The sequence below is a fragment of the Chamaea fasciata genome, unplaced genomic scaffold (assembly GCF_029207755.1).
Source record: "Chamaea fasciata isolate MVZ Bird 193981 ecotype frontalis unplaced genomic scaffold, bChaFas1.0.hap1 SCAF_19, whole genome shotgun sequence".
Lineage (NCBI taxonomy): Eukaryota > Metazoa > Chordata > Aves > Passeriformes > Sylviidae > Chamaea > Chamaea fasciata.
The window spans coordinates 11,063,262-11,085,337 of NW_027094104.1; the positions used below are offsets into that span (position 1 = coordinate 11,063,262).

The following is a 22,076-nucleotide window of genomic DNA, read 5'->3' on the forward strand; positions in this document are numbered from 1 at the left end:
ATTCCTGCTAGAAAAAGCAGCAAATGTTTTTCTGGCACTTAAGTAAAATGCAAAAATACTCATTTCCCACCTTGATACTGAATTAAAAGCTCAAAAGTGAGGGGAAAAAGCCCCGTGTTTAGGCCTTGTAGAAAAACAGCAGCAGCGCCAAATGATTCATGCTGGGTATTTTACAGCATGGGGCAAGGCAGTGCCATAAACAGGAGCAGTCCCAGTTTCCTGAGGTGAGGTGATGGGATTTCTTCCTGTGGATTGTGCACTCTGTGTTTCCAGACCTAGGAACACTCCGTTTGTCTCCTTGTGTTTGGGCAGGGCGCTCGGATCCCTTGGGAGTTGGGCGGAGGTTTAAATTAAAGCCGGTCCCCAGTTCCTGTTCGAGCTGCAGCCCTGGCTGTTGGGCGTGGGGGAGAAGAGGCTCTCCAGACTTCTCACTGGGATCAGAATTCCTTCATTTCTGCACCTTTCCCGGTGTCTCTGCTTCTGCTTTGCTGGGTTTTGTGGAAATGTCAGCGCCGTTAACATTTCCTAGGTTGCTTTTGTGCCCTCTGAGCCACTTCCATCATGAAATGGTTTAATTGTTTGCCTTCACCTTCGGTATTTGGGAGAAGCTGTTTGCTCTGGATCTGGATGCAGCTGTGCCCAGGAACGCGGGATGAGCTCAGTCCTCCCCTGAGCTCCCGTGTGCTTTGAGGAGCATTCGAAGCACATTTGTGTGTGAATTGTCAGGAATATCTCGAGCTGGGATCAGCCAGCCCTGCCCCTGATGGAATGATGATTTATTCTTTTTTGTGATGAAAAGCTGTTCCTGTGCTGGGATGCTCCACTGAGACCTCTCTGCCACTGGGTTTGCCCAGCCCAGAGCTCCCCTGGATCCCTGGAGGTGTCCAAGGCCAGGCTGGACAGGGCTTGGTGTGGAAGGTGGAAGGTGTTCCCGCCCGTGGCAGGGCTGGGAACGAGCTCTAAGGTCCCCTCCACCCCAAACCATTCTGTGATTCCATGACTCCAGGATGCCCAGGCTTGCTCCCCTTACCAAACCCGTGCTGCCTTTTGGCTGCCAGAGGAGCACTGCAGGTCATCTTCCCAGGAAGGAGGAGCGGAGCCGATTCTCCTCTGCTGCCGTGTGAGTGAAGATCGGGGTGATGCTGGCGGCTTTTTGGTGCCCATCTTTTCTCCTGCCAGTTCTGGCAGCAAGGACACGGTTAAGTCATCAGAGGGCCCGGAATTGGGGAGTGTTTAGGTGTGGAATGGCCTGGAAGTTGAGGTGGCAGCTCCCAGAAGGGAATGGGGCCCGTAGGTGGGCACTCAGGTATTTTTATGGGATGTGACTGAAGGAGTTTTACAGCGGACAAGTTCCAGTCGTCTGCTTCCTGCTTGGCTTGGCACAGGACACGCAGAGCCCGGCCTGGGCTGAGCCTGGGCTTGGCTGGGCTCTGCTCAGTGCCTGTGGGCTGCTCACCTGAGACCCCCAGGCTTGGGGGCACCCCATCTCCTTCTCATGCCTTCCCTGGGGATCAGGGAGGCAGGAAATGTGTTATTTCTGCTCTTGGGTCTTGGGAGAATCACAGGAGGGTTTGGATTGGAAAGGGGACTTCAGAGCCCACCCAGTGCCCCCCTGCCATGGCAGGGACCCCTCCCACTGTCCCAGGGTGATCCCAGCCCCAGTGTCCAGCCTGGCCTTGGGCACTGCCAGGGATCCAGGGGCAGCCACAGCTGCTCTGGGCACCTGTGCCAGGGCCTGCCCGCCCTGCCAGGGAACAATCTGTTCCTAATTTCCCATCTAACCCTATTCTCCTTCATTTTAAGGCCATTCCACCACCCTGTCCCTCCATCCCTTGTCTCAAATCCCTCTCCAGCTGTTCATGGAGCCGCTTTAGGCCCTGGAAGGAGCTCTGAGGTCTCCCTGGAGCCTTCTCCGGGCTGAATAACCTCAGCTCTCCCGGCAGGAGAACTGAGCCTTGTACTTTCCTCTCCAGAGCTCTCCCACCATGCAGCTCCCGGGCAGAGGAGCCCCTCTCATCCGGCTGGTCGCTGGGTTTGTGCAATTTATCCTTTTAGGTACCAGGGGTGGAACCATCCCTGGTGGTGGAGTTGTCTTTTGATGGAACTAGACCGCACTTCAGGGAGTCCTCAGCTGTCTCAACTTCTTGCATAAGAGACTTTCTTTGAGAGGTATTTTTAAAGACATCTCTGATAAAAATACCACGGGTGGGAGGGAGAGCTCTCGGCACGCTCACCTTCCCCAGCGTGATGGGGTCACGCCCTTTGCTTTATATAGATCCAGAAAACGGGGGGGTTTGGGATTCTTTAGATAATGGAGGGCTGCTGAGTAATGCTGTAGAGACTCCCGTCAAACTTGGGAGTCTTTTGTGCCACCGAGGGTAACAAAGCCCTGTCTGTGGAACAGCCTCTGCCAGAGCCTGTCGCTCCTCACGGTGCCATGAGCTGGCGAAAAGTCGGGATTGCTGCCAGTGCTCCCGGTGTTCCAGGTAGTCAATGCCCCCCTGGGCTCTCAGGAGCAGAGAGGGGCATCACCCGCCTCCCGCGGGGGCACCCGCACCCTGGCCGGGCTCTCAAAGCCGCAGGAGCACAGCCCAGCCGCTGCCCTCCTGCCACGAATGGGATGCTTTCCTCTTTTTGCCTGGCAGGGGCTGCTGTGCCGTGCTGGGTCTGTTCAGGGCAGACAGCCGCTGCTCTCCTGAGCAGTCCCAGGTGCCCTCGAGGGCTCCCGTCCCCGCTGCTGCGGCTCACTCCAAAAACAATGATGATTTTCTGGAAGGAAAAAAAAAAAAAAAGGTGTTTCAGCATGACCCGCTGCCTTCCTAAACGCTGCTGCAACTTCTTCCCCTGTTAAAATTTTTAACGTGATCTTCCTTTTTGGCCGGGGCAGGGGGGAAGCAGCTAGATGGAAGTTCAGCGGGAAGCGAATATTTGATGCTGCCGGGGAGCGTTCCTGATTGCCGTGTGTGCCCCATCAGGGCCGGGGGGGATTTGGGGTGTGAATTTCCCAGGGTCTAATCATCTCATAAAGCTGCCGAGTGTGACTCCTTTCCCCAGTAATCTACTTAACTCAGTCATTTAGCCCTCCTCTCGCCTCGCCAGGAGAATGAAGCTCCCAGGTTGTTTGCATGACAAGTAGCCCGGGATTGTCTGGGCTCCGAGGAAGATGCTGGCAGTTAATTGGAGCAGCTGGAGTTGGTGGTTTCCCATGTTCGCTGAGGAGCAGCCAGCTCTGTTTTACGGGCAGCTCTGTTCCAGGCTGCGCCATGTGTTTTGATAGCTAAAAAAATATATATATAAAAAAAAGGTTTGCCTTCCAAAGGGTGTTTTTCTCCACCAAAAACTGATCTCGAGGGGAAACGATGTTTGGTAGCTCTAGAATTATTGGATTTGCAGATCCAAGCTGTGTTAATGGCAGCTACTGACTGATGACCAAAGCAGCTAACTGGGAGATGTTCTTGGCAGCTGGTCCTGCTAAAAACCTCCCCTCAAAGCCATGAAAACCACAATGAACCATATCGAAATAACAAAAAAAAATAATTAAAAAGCTGCTAGCAAGCAGAAACTAATCGCTGCATCCACCTCCTCATTTTAAAAATGAGGATACTCCATTAGAAGTGCCGCCTTTAAAATTTTATTAGGATTCCCTCCCACCGAACTTTATTTGTGCTAAACATAAAAGGAGAAGCATCCCTTCATCTCTGTTTTTAATTTGCCTGCTGCCGAAGCCAAACGTTGTGAGTGAAATTCCTGCTTGGAGATGGGCTCTGTGATACGTGGACAGCCTGTGCTGGCTTGGATGGGAGCAGAGGCACAGAGAGAGGCTGAGGCACTGGATCAACTGTACAGGTTTTATTTAAATTACTGCCGTGTTCTGTGGCTTGCTGGAAATCAAACCCTGCCGGGCATCATCTCCCTGCAGTCCCCGTGGTTTGCACCTAATATGCATTTCATTAACCATTTGCAGATGACTTTTATTCCTGCTGTAGTGCTGCGTGTGCAGCGTGGTGCTTTTGAAGTGATGGAGGCAGCAATTGACGAAACCTTTTACAAAAAAAAATAATTTCTTTTAGCATGACTGGAGAGTCGCTCACGCCCAGGCCTGGCAGGGTGACACCAGGCTGGAGTCGTGGTGTCACTTTTCCCCTCGGTGGCTCAGAGTCTCTTGTGAGTCTGTCTGTCCCCCTGTTCTGGCCTCCAGCTGCCACAGAGGCAGGTGCAGATGTTGGGGTTCAGCTCCATCTTCTTAAAACTGAGCTGGTTTGATTGTTCTGTCTTGGATTTCACAAATCACGGAGCCTCAGGCTGCTCTGGGTGGGAAGGAACCTTGAGGATCCTCGTGTGCCACCCCTGCCGTGAGCAGGGACAGCTTCCACCACCCCAGGGTGCTCCTTGGACACCTGCAGGGATGGATCCAGGGCTGGCTGCTGCTGCTGCCCCTGTGCTGGGCAGGTCCCAGCCCCCAGGTGAGCTCGGCGCCCTGCTGGAACAGCCCCATTCCCGGCCTTGGGGCGGAGGTGGAAAGCCCACGCCGAGTTCTCCATCGGGGGCAGTTCTGCAGTCCCCTGCACAGCTCCCACAGGGCTCTGCCTCCAGCTCCCAGTGGGAGCCACAGCCTCCAGGTGGGGTCCACCTGAGCACAGCTGGAGGCTGCCCGGGCTGCAGGCTCCTGCCTGCTGCAGAGAGCCCGGGGCCTCTCCCCGCTGCCCCCCGCTTTCGTCAGCACGGCACCAGCGTGATCCCTGGGGGTTTTGTGAGGAAAGATAAACATGAGAAATCGTTTGTGTAAACTCTTCCATGAGCTGGGAGAAAAATCAGAATGAAACCCGTGTTGCAATTCCAAAAGTGCATGGAGAGGCATATTTGTTTGGTGACTCAGAAGGACGTAGCTGGCTCGGGAGTGTAGTTTTAGCGGAGTTGTATCACTTGGTTTGAGTTAATGCTTTGCAGACAGCAGAGTCCTCAAAACAACGTAAAACCTGGGGGAAAAACGGGGATCTTCCCCACCAGAGCCCACAGGGGGTGCGTGGGCAGCTTCCATAAGGCGGCGTTTTCTCTGCACTGCTGATCCCCCTTTCCTTTGGAGCCCGTCCTCAGGTGTGGGATGGGAAATGGGGGCTGGAAATGGGAATGGGAAATGGGAATGGGAAATGGGGACTGGAAATGGGAATGGGAAATGGGAATGGGAAATGGGAATGGAAAATGGGAATGGGAAATGGGAATGGGAAATGGGAATGGGAAATGGGGACTGGAAATGGGAATGGGAGATGGGAATGGGAAATGGGAATGGGAAATAGGGACTGGCAATGGGGACTGAAAATGGGAACAGGAAATGGGGACTGGCAGTGGTGACTGGCAGTGGAGACTGGAAATGGGAACTGGCAGTGGGGACTGGAATAGGGACTGGCAGTGGGAGCTAAAAATGGGGACTGGCAGTGGGGACTAGCAGGGGCTGGAGGTCAGCTCAGGCCAGTTCCATGCCCGTGGTGCTCCCAGCCCCGGAGCAGGGAGCTGGGGAAGCCCAGGATTCCCCAAGGAACACTCCTGCTCTTTACCCCCCACCTACTCTTGGCCCCGCTCCCCGTTCCCGTGCCGGGGGTTGCGGAGGGCTGCGTGCTGCGCCGAACATTCCCTTTCTTCCGTCAGCCCGGGGACTCGCGACTTTCTTAATTGTGGATTCTTTTTAGTTAATTGGGAGCGTTTGGAAACGCCTTGCACCTCAGCAGGGTTCAGTCCTGCGGGGTGCCAGGGGCTTTGTTCCCCAGCCAGCGGAGCACTTCAGCCTGGCTCCGAGAACGCTTCGCAGGCTGCAACAAGCTCATTGATTGCGGGGCGCTCAAGGGTCCAGCCAGTACCGAATTTCTTCCAATGATCCCGGCTCCAATGGTGACATCCAGGAAAAGTGTTCCTTGAATTTTAATGCTACCCTAAATAGCCAGGGCTCCACGATCAGGGAGGCAAGGACTGAAAGCAGTGTTTGGGGGAGGATCTTCTGGGAATAGAGGAAAAGTTCGTGGTTAAAGGTGATTTTCCCTCCGTCTCCCCCGTATTTTCCCTTTTCTGTAGTAGCAGGGGTTTGCTTTCACTGTGGTCATCTTCTTCCAGTTTCCTCTTCATTTTAATAGATGAAGAGGAAGCTGGAAGGGTTTGGGAAAGCCTGGGATAAGCAAACACTCCCGAGGGACTTGTGGTGGCAATATGATTAATAAGAGACAGTGCTGGTAATTCTATCAAAGCGGAGCGATTGCAAAAGCATATGGAGCATCCCGTGTTTGGGCAGGAGCAGCATTCAGACAAACGATCCAGGGAGATTTATGTGATACAGATTTCCTTCTCCCCCCTGGAAGCCTGAGGGGGAAAGCTCTGTAGATTTAACCATGGGATTAGACTCCAGGAAAAGAACACAAAAAAAAGAAATTAGTAAATCAGGCAGTTTATGGCTCCCAAGTATTTTTATGCGGGTTGTTTGTTTGATAACAGGCTCCAATCCTGACACAGATTTTTTTTTCCCCTTAACTTAAATATATTTATCCTTTTTCTCTGTCAACCCCCACACGTATCTGGGAATAACCTTAAGGAGCTGAAAAAGGGGAACTGTTCTCCAAAAAGAAAATGTGATGCAAAATGTAGAATCCCAGAGTGGTTTGGGTTGGGAAGGACCTTAGAGCTGGGCAGGGACACCTTCCACTGTCCCAGGCTGCTCCAGGCAGCTCCAGCTGCTTTTGCTGTGGGGAGGCAAAAGCAGGGAACTGGAGTTAAGAGCTTATAAACTTCTCAGGTTTTAGGAAGGTACGGAGATGAAATGATACTGTGCTTTTCCCTCCTCCTTTCTCTTTTTTTTTTTTTCTTTTTTTGACACAAAATGAGAGGGGACCTCTTGCACTGCACGTGCATAAATTGTACAGGTTTGGCTCTGCTCGAGGCTGAAATTAAAAAATAAAAGAAACTCAAATAGTCGTCCTGACACATGAGACAATGCAGTCGTCCAAAACCAAAATAGTTCTGTGTAGTACTCTGCATTTAGGAGTCAAAGATCTGTGTGTGGGCTTTCAGAGATGCCTTGCCTTCTTTTTTTGGAGAAGAAACTTCTGTTAACATCTAAGTGATGTCAAGAATTCAGCGAGGATTGAATTCCCTACTTCACCGACATGACATTTTCACATTGCTACTGAACTCTGTTATTTTATCAGCCTCCTGCTCTTCAGGCTCCATTTTCCAAAAACTTTCGAAGTGATTGTGCAAGTCAAACCTAATTTCTTATCACAGCTCTTGTGTACATTGGCTCAGCTGTTCGCAAGGCATTGTTTCACCCACCCTGTTTCCCTTGGCATTTTGAGAAGGTTCTTGTAGTTGTTAGCAGCTGTAAATGGTATTAATCAGGGGTATTTGGTTGCTGGTTTCTGCAGTTTTCTCTGCTGATTAGGCTGCGTTGCCAAAGGTTGAGCAAGTTACTAAAAGCAGGATTGTTCTTTGAGCTGTGAAAACACAATTCTCAACAAAATAACAGCTGTATCTGTGTCAGGAGTTCTCCGGGCAGGCTGCTACACCCCTGCAGAAACTGGGGTGAAACACTCTTAGTCCAGAGTGGTATTGATGTCAAAACCAAGGAAGTTTCACCTGGATGCTCAAAGACCCAGCCAGGAAGACACCAAGGTTCTTTCCCTTTCCTCAGGGCTGTGTTTGGGGTGAGGAGCACTTCTCCCAGTCCAGCATTTTGTCCCTGCTGTGCTGGGCTTCCCAAAGCAGCTCTGGTGGGTCGGGACGTGCCCCCCTGGGAGCAGCAGGGCCGTGGGGACAGTGGGCACATCTTTGGTTGGGTGTCATCCAGGGAATCCAGAGGGTGGGATCCCTCAGCAGCTCCGTGTCCTGAAGGGTTTCCAAGGCTGGGGCTGGCAAAGCCCTGAGCAACCCGAGCCTGGCCTTGGAATCATGGAATATCTCAGGTGGGAAGGGATCCACAAGGATCAAACAGCCCAGCTCCCTGAGCTGACCCTGCTTGGGGCATGAAACTGTGCTAGAACCTTCCGTGATCCGTTTCCTCCTGATGTTTCTATGAGCGATGACTCCAGGTGCCTTTTTCTCCAGAGCATGTCCTTGCTGTGGTCACCAGATCCTGCTGTTGCAGGAGACTCACCCAGATGAAATTCATGGAATGAGTCAACTGAAAAATAAGTGCTTGGAACAAAAAAAAAAAAAAAAAAAAAAAAAAAAAAAAAAAAAACCAAAAAACGACCTTGACATCTTCTCATGTGGCTCTTTAAACATTTGGGTGAAACTTAATGGTTTTTAATACCACTTTGGACAAATGGTTTCAGCCCAGTTTCTGCAGAGGTCTGTTCGGCCTGCCTGGAGAATCCCTGACAGCTGCAGAGATTTCTTTTGTAGACCCCGTTATTTTGTAGACCCTACAGGCTGTTTGAGCCTGGCTGCAGGTGGGGACGGGCTCAGTGCGGTGAGGTTCACCCAAGAAAGGGAAGCTGAGTCCCAGCAAAGCCTGTTGCAGGCTGGATGGAACAGGGGGTGTCCGCCCGTGGGGCAGAACCGTGGGATTGTCCAGCCACAGCAGCAGAGTCAGGGTCGCCTTCCTCTGGGGCCGTGGAGGAGTGCCCACGTCCCACCTGTGCTGGGTGGGCTCGGGGGGAGGCTGCAGCTTGTGTTCCATCCGCGGGGCATCGGCGGAGGGGACGGGCTGTGCCGGGAGGGCAGAGTCAGCCCAGGTCACACGTCAGCTCCCCAGGCCTGATGTGCTCCCACCTCCCCTGGCACCACCAAGGGAGTTCACAGTCCTTGCCTCGCAGCTGGGGTGTCTAAAGCTTCCTGTCATCAAGAGAAACAGAGACGAGCGCTACTGAGCGTGGAACTTGGTCAGCTGCAGCAACAGCTAAATACAGCTAACTGTTCAGATGTGGCAAGAAATGGGGGCCAACCCCACTGCCTTCAGTTGTTCCGTGAGAGAAAAAACCCACAAACAAACGTCAAATCGCCCTGTGGCTGAGGGACTGGGGGGGAATTGCTGGAGCAGAGGGGAGGTGTGAGCAGCAGGTTTGAGGTCAGGGTCCCAGCGGGAGTGACCGCGGTGGGGGACGGCTCGGGGCTGCCTCGGGCACCTCGTCCGGCCAAACCTGCCCTTCCTGGGGACCCTGCCCTGCTGGGCTGGGCACCCTGCCCTGCTGGGGCTCACGGCTCCATCCCTGCTGCCTCCTGCAGGCGCAGAGGCTCCGAGGGAGCAGGGCTGGCTGCTCAGCTGCTGTTCCTGGAGAAGCTGCTCGGCTCAGCCAGGACATCAATCCTGCCTCAGGCAGGAGCCTCCTGGCTGTGTACCTGGAACCGGCTCTGAGCTCTTCTCCGAGGCCTCTAGCAGATGGAGAGAGACACCACGAGCAGAGGGGAGAACAGTCTGGGCTTCCAGGCCGGATGGACTGGGAAAACAAAAGGAGTTTTGGGTGTGTGGAAGCAGTTCAGGCGTGCAGCGTCATTAATCTTCATCTGTGGCTTTCTAAAATCAGCAGCAGCCAGAGGCTCGCAGATCTGAAAGCCGGGTTTGTTCGGATGGAGTGGATGTGCGGGGAATCTTTCCTGAACTTCACCCCTCCAAGGTAGGTTTGTGTCAAGTGGATTGGCTGCAGCAGCACTGCACGGTGTGGCATTGCAGCAGCCCTGCTTTGCAGGGTCAGCCCAGTGGTTTCACGTTTAAACTTGTCACACATTTCATTCTTGACTGTTTTGTGCCCATTCCTAATTTCTGAAAAAAAAAAAAAAAAGTCCGTGTTGGTTTTGAGCTGGAGTTTCTCATACTTAAGTCTGTGTAAAGATGATTTATGGTGCTAGAAGGGCTCCACTGGAAATGCAAGATCTATTATGAAGTGGATTGAGCGGCCCATGCTGAAATGTTTATTGCTGTCTTCAAAACAGAATACATCAGGGTTGATGGGGCCTGTCCAGGAAAGAGAGAGAGTGCAGTGCACTGGGGCTGGTGGGGTATTTTTAGTATTCCAATAAAAGACCAGGCTTTTAAAGGAAATCACTTATTGCCATTTTGCAATCAAGAATGCAGGAGCGTTCCAGGGACTGCGAGAAATATGCTTCAGGAATGTGGGAGCCATAAGGAACTAATCATTCAATATTCTCCCGTTTCCACCCCCGGCCCTGCGCTGAGGAAGCCATTTAGGAGCTTTGCAATTTGTATGGAAATCTCAGCCCTCCTGACCACTCATCCCGGGCACTGGGGAGCCAGCAGCCCATTTCCAACAGTTCCTACAACTCCTGGGCGAGCAGGGCACTTTGGAAAATGGGAGACACATGGACCAGCCTTCAGGAGCACTTAATCTGACCTTAAATGACTGATGTGAACACAATGTGATCTTTTTGTGTGTGTGTGCTGTAGGCTCTGCTTGGTCAGTGCCTGGCTGGGGAAGTTGTCCTTGCAGGTTCAGATGGATCAGCAACACTGGGAGGTTGTTGCTGTTGTTGTTCCGCTCGTTTGACTGAGCTGGGATTATTTTTATTTCTTGTTTTTTTGTTTTGCTTTTTTTCATGTGATGCTCGAAGCATCTTGGAGGCATTTTGGTGCCGTAATACATCCATGGAAGTAGGGAGGGAGCAATCCCAGCACTTGCCAGAGCGAAAAACAAAGGCAGAGGCAAAAGATAATCCTTCCCCAAGCGATTTACGAGCCTGATGGGACAATTTAGTGCTGCAAGTAAGCAGAGCTGGTGGTTGCGTGCTCCTTCTCACCACGTTCCCACCTTGTTCCCTGGCTGGCCCTGGTGTCCTGGTGAGGCAGTTCAGGCAGCTACAATGGCCGAGGGGTGACCCCAGCAGACACAAAGCCAGGGCGTGGGGCTGCTGGCAGATGGACGTGGGCAGATGTCCCTTCTGTGCCAGGCCCGCAGAGCCGGCCTTCCCCTCGATTGTTTTCCTTCGCCCATTTGTTCTTACCGGAGAGAGTGGTGCAGGGACACCAGTTCCCTGCTGAGATCATCTGTCACAGCTTCTGCCCGTCCCCAGCCTGCTGCAGGTAGCAGAGCTGGGCTGTGACCCTTCCTTTCAGCAAAACCCTTTGGAGCTGTGCCAGCTGGGCTGGGCTCTGCATCCCCTGCTGGAGCCGGGCTGGGCAGGGGAGCTGGGCTGGAGAAGGTCCATGGAGACACAGGTTTGGGAGGAGCCCTCAGGACACTGCGCCATCTCTGGCATTTCACCGGGCTCCGGCTGGCGAATCCCCCACGTCTGGAGTGCAGTGAGAAAGCTCTTCAGTGGTCTGTGCCTGGTGCTGCAGAAGGTCCCACCTGGCCGGATTTTCCTTGGATTTTCTGAGGTGTTTTGTTCTTGCTGGGAGAGCTCTCCCTGGCTGTGCTGCACACCCTGTCCCAGCTGCTCTCCCCAGCACAGCTGAAGGTTCATGGCAAACCCTTCTGCTCCTCACTGCTCGTGGCATGGGGGGATGTCTTCTGGTGGGGAGATCCCAGTTAAACCTGTGCTTTCTCACCCTCCCTGCTGGTTTTTCCAGAGCAAAAGGGTTCAGGGGGCACCTTTGGCTTGGTTGGGCTCACGGGAGTGAACAGAGTGACCCTCACGTGAAATAAGGGATTCTTAGAACCTTTGTTTGAGCTGTTTTGTTTCCTTTCTCCTGGGGAACCTTCAGTGCACGCTGAGGTCTGTGGAACTTTCTCAGGCCCCATTCCAGGCTGGGGCTCTGTTGCTCAGAAATGCTGAGTCTTCCTCAACTGCTCCTTGGTGTCCCTGATGTAAGGGAAAGGATGCCCCAGAGTTCGGAGGAGGGACAGTTGGAAACTCTGTGTGTATGTGTGTGTGCTTGTTTAATTAAAAAAAAAAAAGCAGAAAAACAAATCACGTGCGAAGAAATCCAGTGAGCACATCTGCTGATGACCTTTGGGGCTGGAAAGAGTCTGGTGACGGTGTGGGGCCAAGCGGGGAAAGTCTGTGAAGTCACTCCAGAAGAACAAAAGGAAAAACCATGAGGATATTTCCAGTCTGGGCTTTGTTGGGTAGTGTGCACAGCTCTGCCCCAGCCCAGCCCTCAGGACAGGCAGAGAGGGGCTGAGGCTGGCAGTTTGGGGTGGGTTTGGGGTTGATTTGGGGTTTGGGGGTGAGGAGTCACCTGTTGCCTCTCACACCTGCTCTCCATGCGACGGTGAGTGCAGGAAATGATTTTATTACCTTAGCAGAAGGTGTTCAGGTGTGGATGGCTTTAAAGCTCTCGGGTTCAGTCACTGTGTCTCAGAGGTGCATGAACCACTTCCCCACCACTGTCCTCTCCCAGCTACCTGCTGCTGTTTAGGGGAGACACAGATTTAGCTCAGAGCGTTCCCTTTCCCACAGACTCCCCTGAAAGTCAGAACCGGTGACAGTTCAGTTCTTGCTGTGCTCTTGCCTTGTCTTCAGCTCCAAACAAAAGTCTTGCCTGCCTCTGAGCAGCCTCACTCCTGGGTGGCTCAGGAGCTAAAATAATTTAAATTTCCTCATTTCCATGGGAAGCTTTCCTGCCTTTGAGCTGCCCTTCCTGGCTTGTGGTTCTCAGGGCAGTGCAGGAGGCTCAGGAATTGTTGGATGGAAACACAGTCGAATGTGGCACCTCAAGCCATTGGAGCTGCAGAAACGTGAGCAGCAGCTGTGAGCAAAGCCCCAGAGCTGTTGGTGAGGTTGGGTTTGTGCCACTCCTTGAAGGAATTTGGGGTTTGGGTGCAGTTGTACTTGGAAGCGGTTCAGGGCATTACCTGGCACGCGGCTGGAATTCGGAAAAGAGGTTAAAAAAGAAGCAAATTGAAGGATAACAATACTGGATTAAGAGAAGCACTTATCTCACTTCCCTTCCCTCAGCCAGGCTGCACGTGGGGTTGGGGACCCCAGGTTTGGGATTATTCGGTTGCTGAAGCCCTAAAGGTTTGGGTATAAACTCACTCCACGCTGCTTTTGGGGCTAATCTGACTTTTGTTTGTGGTTCTCATCCTGCTGGGCTTTAGCCACACAGTTTTTGCCCACAGCCCTGCTGTCAGTGACCTGAGGTGTCCCCACGCCCTGATCAAAGCCTGTGCCAGCACCCAACTCCTCTGTGCTCCCCAGAGGGAATCCCATCTCCAGCCTGAGGTGACCAAACCCCCCAAAAATGCGATTTCCAGCGGGTGAAATAACGTCGAGTGAGGAGTTAACGTGCATAAACGAAAAGCCTGCACCTTCCCCTCAGTTAAATGGTTTCTTCAGGTTGATCTGGCATCGCACGAGCAGCTCCAAGTGTGCAATAACTCACAGACCAAGAGGTTTTTTTCATCTTGCATAGGAGCGACCTGGGCTTTTCTTTCTTCCAAATAAGGAATTAATAATGCGACAGTTGTTGTTTCCAACAAGAGCTCAGCTTTTTCCAGGAGTGTCTTTTTGTTGTTTTTTTTTTTTTTTCTCCCCCTCCTCTAGACCCAGTGAAACACATGGACACTTGGAGCCTTTAATAACCGAGCCTGGTCTTGATTTCTCTGAGACCCTGCCAGTGATTTTGATGTCAGGGCTGAGAGGTAACAATTGTGGTGTTAAATTCCTCCAGGCAGAGCAGTTGAAAAGGAAGGTCAAAAGCAATAAGGGCCGGGTTCCTCCGGGCGGGGAAGGAGCGCTTTTTCCCCGGCCCCTCTCGCCCAAGAAAACGTTTGGCTGTCACAAAACTAATAAAGGGAAACCTCCAGAGAGGTGGGCTCAGTGCTGCAGGTGGAGGATTCGGGGCTGTATTTACACACAGGCCGGCTTAATAGCCTGGGATTTCAGCTCCAAGTGCTTCTTAATGCAACACAAATTGAATACCCGGCCCGGGGAAAATGTTACAGGGAAAGGGTTTGGGGGTTTTTTTTAATGGCTTTTGGGGGAGAAAGTGTTTTGGCTCTTTTTTAGGGGACGTAAAGGACAGCAAGATGGATTTCTTGGGGTGCTCGCCATGTGAGAGCAGTGCGGAGGGTTCAGAGCCAGCCCCCGAGCTGGTTCTCTGCTGCCTCCAAAAGCAGCGCTTGGAAGGGGATTCGGGCAGGGTTTCTGCCATATATCTGGCAACACGGGCTGAAAATTACCTTACTGAAACAGCAGATCAAATTTGGGTGCTTTAAAACTGTGATATTAAATAGAAGCCGTGGAGGAAAGCGGCCAGCCCCTTGCTGCAGCTCCCATCCCTGCCCTGCCTCTCTGCTGCCCTATAAAACAACCATTATGTGTTTATAAGTTACTGCTCCGTGGCCCTTATAAAAGAAGACTTATTCATAAACTTCTGGATAGACAGTTCTGTGGGAATAAAACTTCCTTGGCCTAAACCAAGCTGCTTTTTTCCAGATAATGTGATGCTCTACAGGCTCTTTAAAGCCCGAGCATGCTGTTTATTGTTGTTTTATCATCTATAAAAGACACCGGTGTTGAACCTGGGAATGGCACTCCACTGAAATCAGCAGGAAAGACAGGGAAAACCCCAGGGGCAGCTGCTGTTCCCAGAAATATTCGCTGACAGGGTGCAGGGGGATGCTCAGGGCTGCCTCCTCTGCAGGCGCAGAGCCAGGGCACTGCCAGGGGCACATCTCATCTTTGGGGTGGGATTTGCCAGATGCCAGTTGGACGCGGTTGAAACGGACTTGGATGCAACCTTGCAGCTTCTGAAGCCAGGGCAGAGGACTTGGCCACACACACATGCACATTCCGTAGAATTTATTTTTTTTTTTTTAATGGACTGAAATCAGACTTTGCTTCAGTCCCCAGGAGCCACCCAGCACGTGGCTGTGTTTGCTCTCTGGGCGTCCCCAGTGCTGGGCCCTCAGGAGCACCCAGCTCACCACAGCCACTCCCCAGGGCTCCAGCTGAGCCAGATTTTGGGGATGATGGGTGGGATCACATTGGTCAGACCTGTCCAGAAGAGAGCTGCTCCCTGAGGGGAGAGGACATCACCATCTGCCCTGGTCACCGAGGAGCCAGCTGGGGTGGACAGTCCTCTCCTGGGTGCCCTCCGGGTGGGTTTGGACCTCGAGGTTTTGCTTTCCTGTGTGAGCACAAGCTGGCAGGTTGGTGGTTGGGGAGTAAATCCGTGGGAGGGGTGTCCATGAGGAACCCCAAACCCCAGAGCTGACAGATCCCGGGGAGGGGTGTCCATGAGGAACCCCAAACCCCGGAGCTGACAGATCCCGGGGAGGGGTGTCCATGAGGAACCCCAAACCCCAGAGCTGACAGATCCCGGGGAGGGGTGTCCATGAGGAACCCCAAACCCCGGAGCTGACAGATCCCGGGGAGGGGTGTCCGTGAGGAACCCCAAACCCCGGGGCTGACAGATCCCGGGGAGGGGTGTCCGTGAGGAACCCCAAACCCCAGAGCTGACAGATCCCGGGGAGGGGTGTCCATGAGGAACCCCAAACCCCGGAGCTGACAGATCCTGGGGAGGGGTGTCCATGAGGAACCCCAAACCCCAGAGCTGACAGATCCCGGGGAGGGGTGTCCATGAGGAACCCCAAACCCCGGAGCTGACAGATCCCGGGGAGGGGTGTCCATGAGGAACCCCAAACCCCGGAGCTGACAGATCCCGGGGAGGGGGAATGGCCTGGGGGCTCGGGCTGCCCCCGGTGCTCTGCCCTCAGGGCTGGACAGAGCAGCTGACAGACCCCAGAGCAGCGTTAACCCCAACTGCATGTCATTTAACCTTTTCTTTGGTACCCGACCGTGGGATCTTGATTTGGAAAAAGGTTTGGCGAGCACTGGGCCCCCCTGAGGCAGGGACCGGGGCATGAGCCGAGGAGCGGCTGAGCTCAGCAGTGACGCCCTGTGAGTGCCGGCGTTGCCGGGATGCTGGGGGATGCCCATCCTGCCACGGAACATGCCCTGGAACTCTCTGCAGGCCGGGAATGTGCTGCCTGCATTCCTGCCCGGGGCCAGCAGCTGGATCAGCAGCTGGATCAGCAGCCTTTAGCAGAGGCGGCTCCAGGAGCATGGCATTTACCCCTGCCTGCCTGCCTGCCTGCATTATTTGCTCTGTGGCTGCACGGAGATTTCTGCTCCCCACCTTTCCCTGGGAGATGCAGTCCGGATTTGTATTCCTGGCACTGTTTTCCCTTCGCACGAGAGTCTTTTCTTTGTTCTCTCCCGACTCCTGTTGACTTTAAGAATGGCTTTGATTTCTGAACTCCTCTTTGAGCCCTGCTTGTGGAGGGGGAATATTTATATTTCACAGCATTTGAGCAAAAAGAAAAAAAATAAATAAAATAAAAGGCAAAGCAGACAGGGAACTCAGAATGCAGAACTCCTGTCAGATCCTACCCACGGCTTTTGTGGGCAGAGCACGGGAAACACCCGGGTTTGAAACCCTCCGGTCCTTCTAATCTGCTGCTCTGTGGGGCAGGGGGCGAGATGTGTGTGACATCTGTGCGCCAGAGGTGCTTTGAGATGGTCGCTCCTGCTCTGGCCTCCCTGGGCTCAGCACCTCGGCTGGACCGGGACAGCACCTGACTCTTTCGGCTGCGGGTCTTTAATGCCAGTCCCTTTGCAGGAGTGAGAGGAGGGTTATTCCACTCTGCTGTCCCCTCTCTGAGTGCCCTGGCCGTGCCCTGCAGTTCCCTCACCCGGCACTGCCCGTTAGCAATCCTGTACTGGCCCCTCACCTTCCCCTCCTCCTGCTGGGGAACAATTCGGGCTTTAAGGGCGGTTTTCCTCGGGACTCGTCAAAGAACAATTGCACCCCATTAACTCCCCTCTCTATCATTACGAATTCACACCTATGGAGTATTTTCCGAGCAGCCGATCTCGGTTGTGCCTTAATTGCTGGAGTCCATAAACTCTGTTAGGCTGAAACTGTGAGAAGGATTTGCACCCCCTAAAACTTCTCCCTCCAGTGCAAAACACAACAGAGAGCGCGAATGTGGCTGCTTTGTCAGATCTTACTGCTTCCCTCGTTAGGCAGATTATTTGCTTCTGGCTCTGCTGAAAAACCCAAAATGTGCACCAAGGGGTAAAAAAAATAGGAGACTGAAAGGGTGAGAAAGTCGTGGCTGTTGAGTCTGGAGAGGAGAAGCTCCAGGGAGAGCTCAGAGCCCCTTCCAGATCCTAAAGGGGCTCCAGGAGAGCTGGAGAGGGCCTGGGGACAAGGGATGGAGGGACAGGACACGGGGAATGGCTCCCAGTGCCACAGGGCAGGGATGGATGGGATCACAAATGGTTTCAGCTGAGCACAAGAGAAAGAAAAATACTGTTGGTGGCAACTCTTATTTCCCTGGAAAAAAAAAAAATCCTGGTCCCCTGGCAGAGGAACAGTTTCTGCGCAGAAAACATGACACTATTTACAAAAAGCAGTGTCTAATATCCTTTTCCGGCTTGGAAAGAGGAGTTTATTTCAATACATCCTCCTTTAATTGCCATGAGCTGGACTTGTAAATACTGTAAGTGATTGAGTAATGGTCCTGAGTGAGCAGAGCGGAGGAAGGGACAGGTTTTCCACTCTTGGAGCCCTCTGTGTTCCCTCAGCTCGGGCAGGGAGGCAGCACGGAGCAGATACCGAGCACAGATAAAAGCCTCTCAATTAAAAGATGATTTAAGGCCAGGGGATGCCCAGGGGTGTGATGGCAGTGCCCTGCACAGTGACCCAGCTGGGTGAGGAGTTTGTTTATTGGCGCTGCTTTGGGAGGTGGGTCCCATTTCTTCCTTTCCTCTGAAAAAGGCAGAGAAAGGGGAGGGTTCCCCCGAGGAACGGGGAGTGAAGGAGAAGGGAGGGGAGCTCATTTTGTGAGGTCTCGTTTGCCATTAACTTCTGCAGGGATCCCGTGGGTTGGGGGCAGGATGGGGCCACGGGCAGAGGAGGGGCAGAGCACTGTGGGATTCCCTCCGGAGCTGGATGATCCCTGTTTCCCCAGGTCAGGTACAGGCCTGGCAGCCCGGCCCTGCACGGAGGTCTGCCTGAAAGCAGGAGGGCTTCGTGTTGGAAACAATTCCCTGGCGCAGTCTGGATTTCCTCCTGAATAATCCTCTGCCCCAGAGGGATTCCAGCAGAGCTCGGCTGGCCTGGCTGGGGGTTGAACGCATCCCTTGATGTTTCCATGGCAGATGTTCAGGTGGAAAATCTTGATTTGAAGGGTCAGGAAGAGAAGGAGCAGCTCTGCCACCGTGGGCTTTGGCTCCGGGTCTCTGCTCAGGTCACGAGGGGCTGGGGTGAGCAGGGGGAATCCTTCCCAGCTGGGAGGAGGAGGGATTTAATCCCAGAGAAGCGCTGAGGGCGGCGGCTAACCCTGGTTGTGTCTCCTGCAGGGATGCTGCAGGGGTTTAATCCCAGAGAAGCGCTGAGGGCGGCGGCTAACCCTGGTTGTGTCTCCTGCAGGGATGCTGCAGGGGTTTAATCCCAGAGAAGCGCTGAGGGCGGCGGCTAACCCTGGTTGTGTCTCCTGCAGGGATGCTGCAGGGATTTAATCCCAGAGAAGCGCTGAGGGCAGCGGCTAACCCTGGTTGTGTCTCCTGCAGGGATGCTGCAGGGGTTTAATCCCAGAGAATCGCTGAGGGCGGCGGCTAACCCTGGCTGTGTCTCCTGCAGGGATGCTGCAGGGATTTAATCCCAGAGAAGCGCTGAGGGCGGCGGCTAACCCTGGTTGTGTCTCCTGCAGGGATGCTGGTGGTGATCGTGCTGCTGCTCGTCGCCATCGCCGTGGTCGCGCTCTGGCCCACGGGGTAACGCCGACCCCGCCGGGGCAGCTGCTCCAGGGGAGCTCCAGGGCTCCGGGGAGGGCCCTGCTGAGTGCAGGGAAGGAACTCCATCCTTGGGAACACACTCCACAGCTGGGAATAAACCCCACAGCAGCCAAACAGCGTCCGCCGGACATCCGCTCTCCTTGGGGAGCGCTGAGGGGCTCGGCGGGATCTGGAGGGTTTCAGTGGGAGAAGAGGATTGCATCCCACCCCTCCCGCCTTCCTCTGGCTCTCAGGCAGCTGTGGGATGGACCCACCTCTCCTGCATCTGCCTCCGGGGACACGCTGGTGCTGCCGCCCTGCCCACCTCCCTGAGCTCAGACATCCCAGAGGCTTCGAACAGCGGAACCCAGGAGTGGTTTTTGGAGAGCAGCAATTCCCCCGCTTTGGGATCCCTCCTGCAGAGAGAAAAGGCTCCCTGGTTTCCAGGGAGTAATCTTGGGGAGTGACTGCAGCTGGATTCTCACAGGATGGGAAGCGACAGCCCTGCAGGACCCCGTGGGCTGGTGACTGGTCCTTGGGGGGAGACGTTGGTGGGTGATTGATCTGCAGGGTTATTGGTGGGTGGTTGATCTGCAGGGTTATTGGTGGGTGGTTGATCTGCAGGGTTATTGGTGGGTGGTTGATCTGCAGGGTTATTGGTGGGGATTGATCTGCAGGGTTATTGGTGGGGATTGATCTGCAGGGTTATTGGTGGGTGGTTGATCTGCAGGGTTATTAGTGCGGGATTGATCTGCAGGGTTATTGGTGCGGGATTGATCTGCAGGGTTATTGGTGGGGGATTGATCTGCAGGGTTATTGGTGGGGATTGATCTGCAGGGTTATTGGTGGGGGATTGATCTGCAGGGTTATTGGTGGGGGATTGATCTGCAGGGTTATTGGTGGGGGATTGATCTGCAGGGTTATTGGTGGGTGGTTGATCTGCAGGGTTATTGGTGGGGGATTGATCTGCAGGGTTATTGGTGGGTGGTTGATCTGCAGGGTTATTGGTGGGGGATTGATCTGCAGGGTTATTGGTGGGTGGTTGATCTGCAGGGTTATTGGTGGGTGGTTGATCTGCAGGGTTATTGGTGGGGGATTGATCTGCAGGGTTATTGGTGGGGATTGATCTGCAGGGTTATTGGTGGGTGGTTGATCTGCAGGGTTATTGGTGGGGGATTGATCTGCAGGTTTATTGGTGGGGGATTGATCTGCAGGGTTATTGGTGCGGGATTGATCTGCAGGGTTATTGGTGGGGGATTGATCTGCAGGGTTATTGGTGCGGGATTGATCTGCAGGGTTATTGGTGGGGGATTGATCTGCAGGGTTATTGGTGGGGGATTGATCTGCAGGGTTATTGGTGGGGGATTGATCTGCAGGTTTATTGGTGGGGATTGATCTGCAGGGTTATTGGTGGGTGGTTGATCTGCAGGGTTATTGGTGGGTGGTTGATCTGCAGGGTTATTAGTGCGGGATTGATCTGCAGGGTTATTGGTGCGGGATTGATCTGCAGGGTTATTGGTGGGTGGTTGATCTGCAGGGTTATTGGTGGGGATTGATCTGCAGGGTTATTGGTGGGTGGTTGATCTGCAGGGTTATTGGTGCGGGATTGATCTGCAGGGTTATTGGTGGGGGATTGATCTGCAGGGTTATTGGTGGGGGATTGATCTGCAGGGTTATTAGTGCGGGATTGATCTGCAGGGTTATTGGTGGGGGATTGATCTGCAGGGTTATTAGTGGGTGATTGATCTGCAGGGTTATTGGTGGGTGGTTGATCTGCAGGGTTATTGGTGCGGGATTGATCTGCAGGGTTATTAGTGCGGGATTGATCTGCAGGGTTATTGGTGGGGGATTGATCTGCAGGGTTATTGGTGGGGGATTGATCTGCAGGGTTATTGGTGGGGGATTGATCTGCAGGGTTATTGGTGGGTGGTTGATCTGCAGGGTTATTGGTGGGTGGTTGATCTGCAGGGTTATTAGTGCGGGATTGATCTGCAGGGTTATTGGTGCGGGATTGATCTGCAGGGTTATTGGTGGGTGGTTGATCTGCAGGGTTATTGGTGCGGGATTGATCTGCAGGGTTATTGGTGGGGATTGATCTGCAGGGTTATTGGTGGGTGGTTGATCTGCAGGGATGGAGTTATTGGTGAGTTCCTGATCTGCAGGGGTGGGAGTTAAACAGCAGCAGGACTCAGCCCAGCCTGTGGGAGTGGAGAGCTTTGCCCCCGGGGGCTCTGCCAGCCTGGCCTCGGGGGATGCAGCAGAATTCACCTCCTCCCTGAGCTCTGGCCCTTCCTTTGACAGCTCCTCACACACTTCTGCAGCTGAGAGGAAGGATTGCCTATCTCAAAACTAATGCAAAAAGTATTAAATGTTTGCTTCTGGCCAAGAAGAATAATTATTTTGTTACACATGCCAGTTTGATTTCAGGATTAACAGAGCAAGCAATAAATACTGATTAAAGCTGATCCATTTATATACAGTTTCTCTGCCTGGGGTTTTTATTGTCTCCTACTGTCTTGTGCTGTCTGTGAAGGATTTATCCAGCGCTGCCACGTCCTAAGAGCTGGTCTGGAGGAGGAAATGAGCAATTTCTGTCAGACTTTGTGTGTGATGTGACAGATCTGTGAGATGTGCAAGGGCTGGCCCTCACCTGCCCTGGTGGTGCCTCTTCTCAGGCTCTGGCACTCATTTCCCTCTGCCCACACCGCACACCCAGCTCTGCTCTGGGCGTGGGATCCAGGCTGTCCTGGTGCTCTGTCCCCTCCTGACTGACACAAATCCATTTTTCTCTCCTGGGCTCAGTTTCCCCGGACTGGGACTGGGGCACTGCCCCCTTTGTTAAGGGTTTGCTGGCTGCAGCTCACCTGCAGCTGTCTCCTTGCCGGGTGCAGGTGTTGGCTGGAGCTTGCGCCCTGTCCAGGGAGGGCTGCGGAATGAGGATGGGAGCCATGGGAGAAGATGGAGTTTTGCAGGAAGCAGAGGGAGGGAGCTCCTGAGCGCCCCATGGACACACGGAATACACAGAATCCCAGAATGGTTTGGACGGGAAGGAATTTAAATCCCATCTGGTGCCCCCCTGCCATGGGCAGGGACACCTCCCCCTGGCCCAGGCTGCTCCAAGCCCCGTCCAGTCTAACCTTGAGCATTCCCAGGGCGCCACAGCTTCTCTTCCTCACCTGTGGGAGGTGTCCCCTGGATCCAGAGACCATTTCCCTGCCTTTGTGCTCCTGGGGAGGGGAGAGAGGAGCTTGGTGGAGAGAAAGGCCTGGAGATCCATCCAGCTTCAGCTCTGTGCCCGTGCGCAGCCCGTCCTCAGCACTCAGAGCTGGAGGAGAGGCTGGAGCTCCTCTGGAGCGTTCCCTGTGCTCCGCTGGAGAAAATCCTTGAGGCCTTTGCGAGTCCAGCCCAGG

General features: G+C 53.7%; 1 protein-coding gene across 1 annotated transcript in view; it reads left to right on the forward strand.

The window, feature by feature from the left end:
• STX8 (syntaxin 8) overlaps positions 1–21,145 on the forward strand; it is an 84,588-nt gene extending 63,443 nt beyond the window's left edge. The window contains exon 8 of the mRNA XM_066200457.1: positions 18,603–21,145. Within this exon, the coding sequence (XP_066056554.1) occupies positions 18,603–18,670 (68 nt within the window). The 3' untranslated portion in view covers positions 18,671–21,145. The remainder of the gene's footprint in view (positions 1–18,602) is intronic.
• The last annotated feature ends 931 nt before the right edge of the window (positions 21,146–22,076 follow it).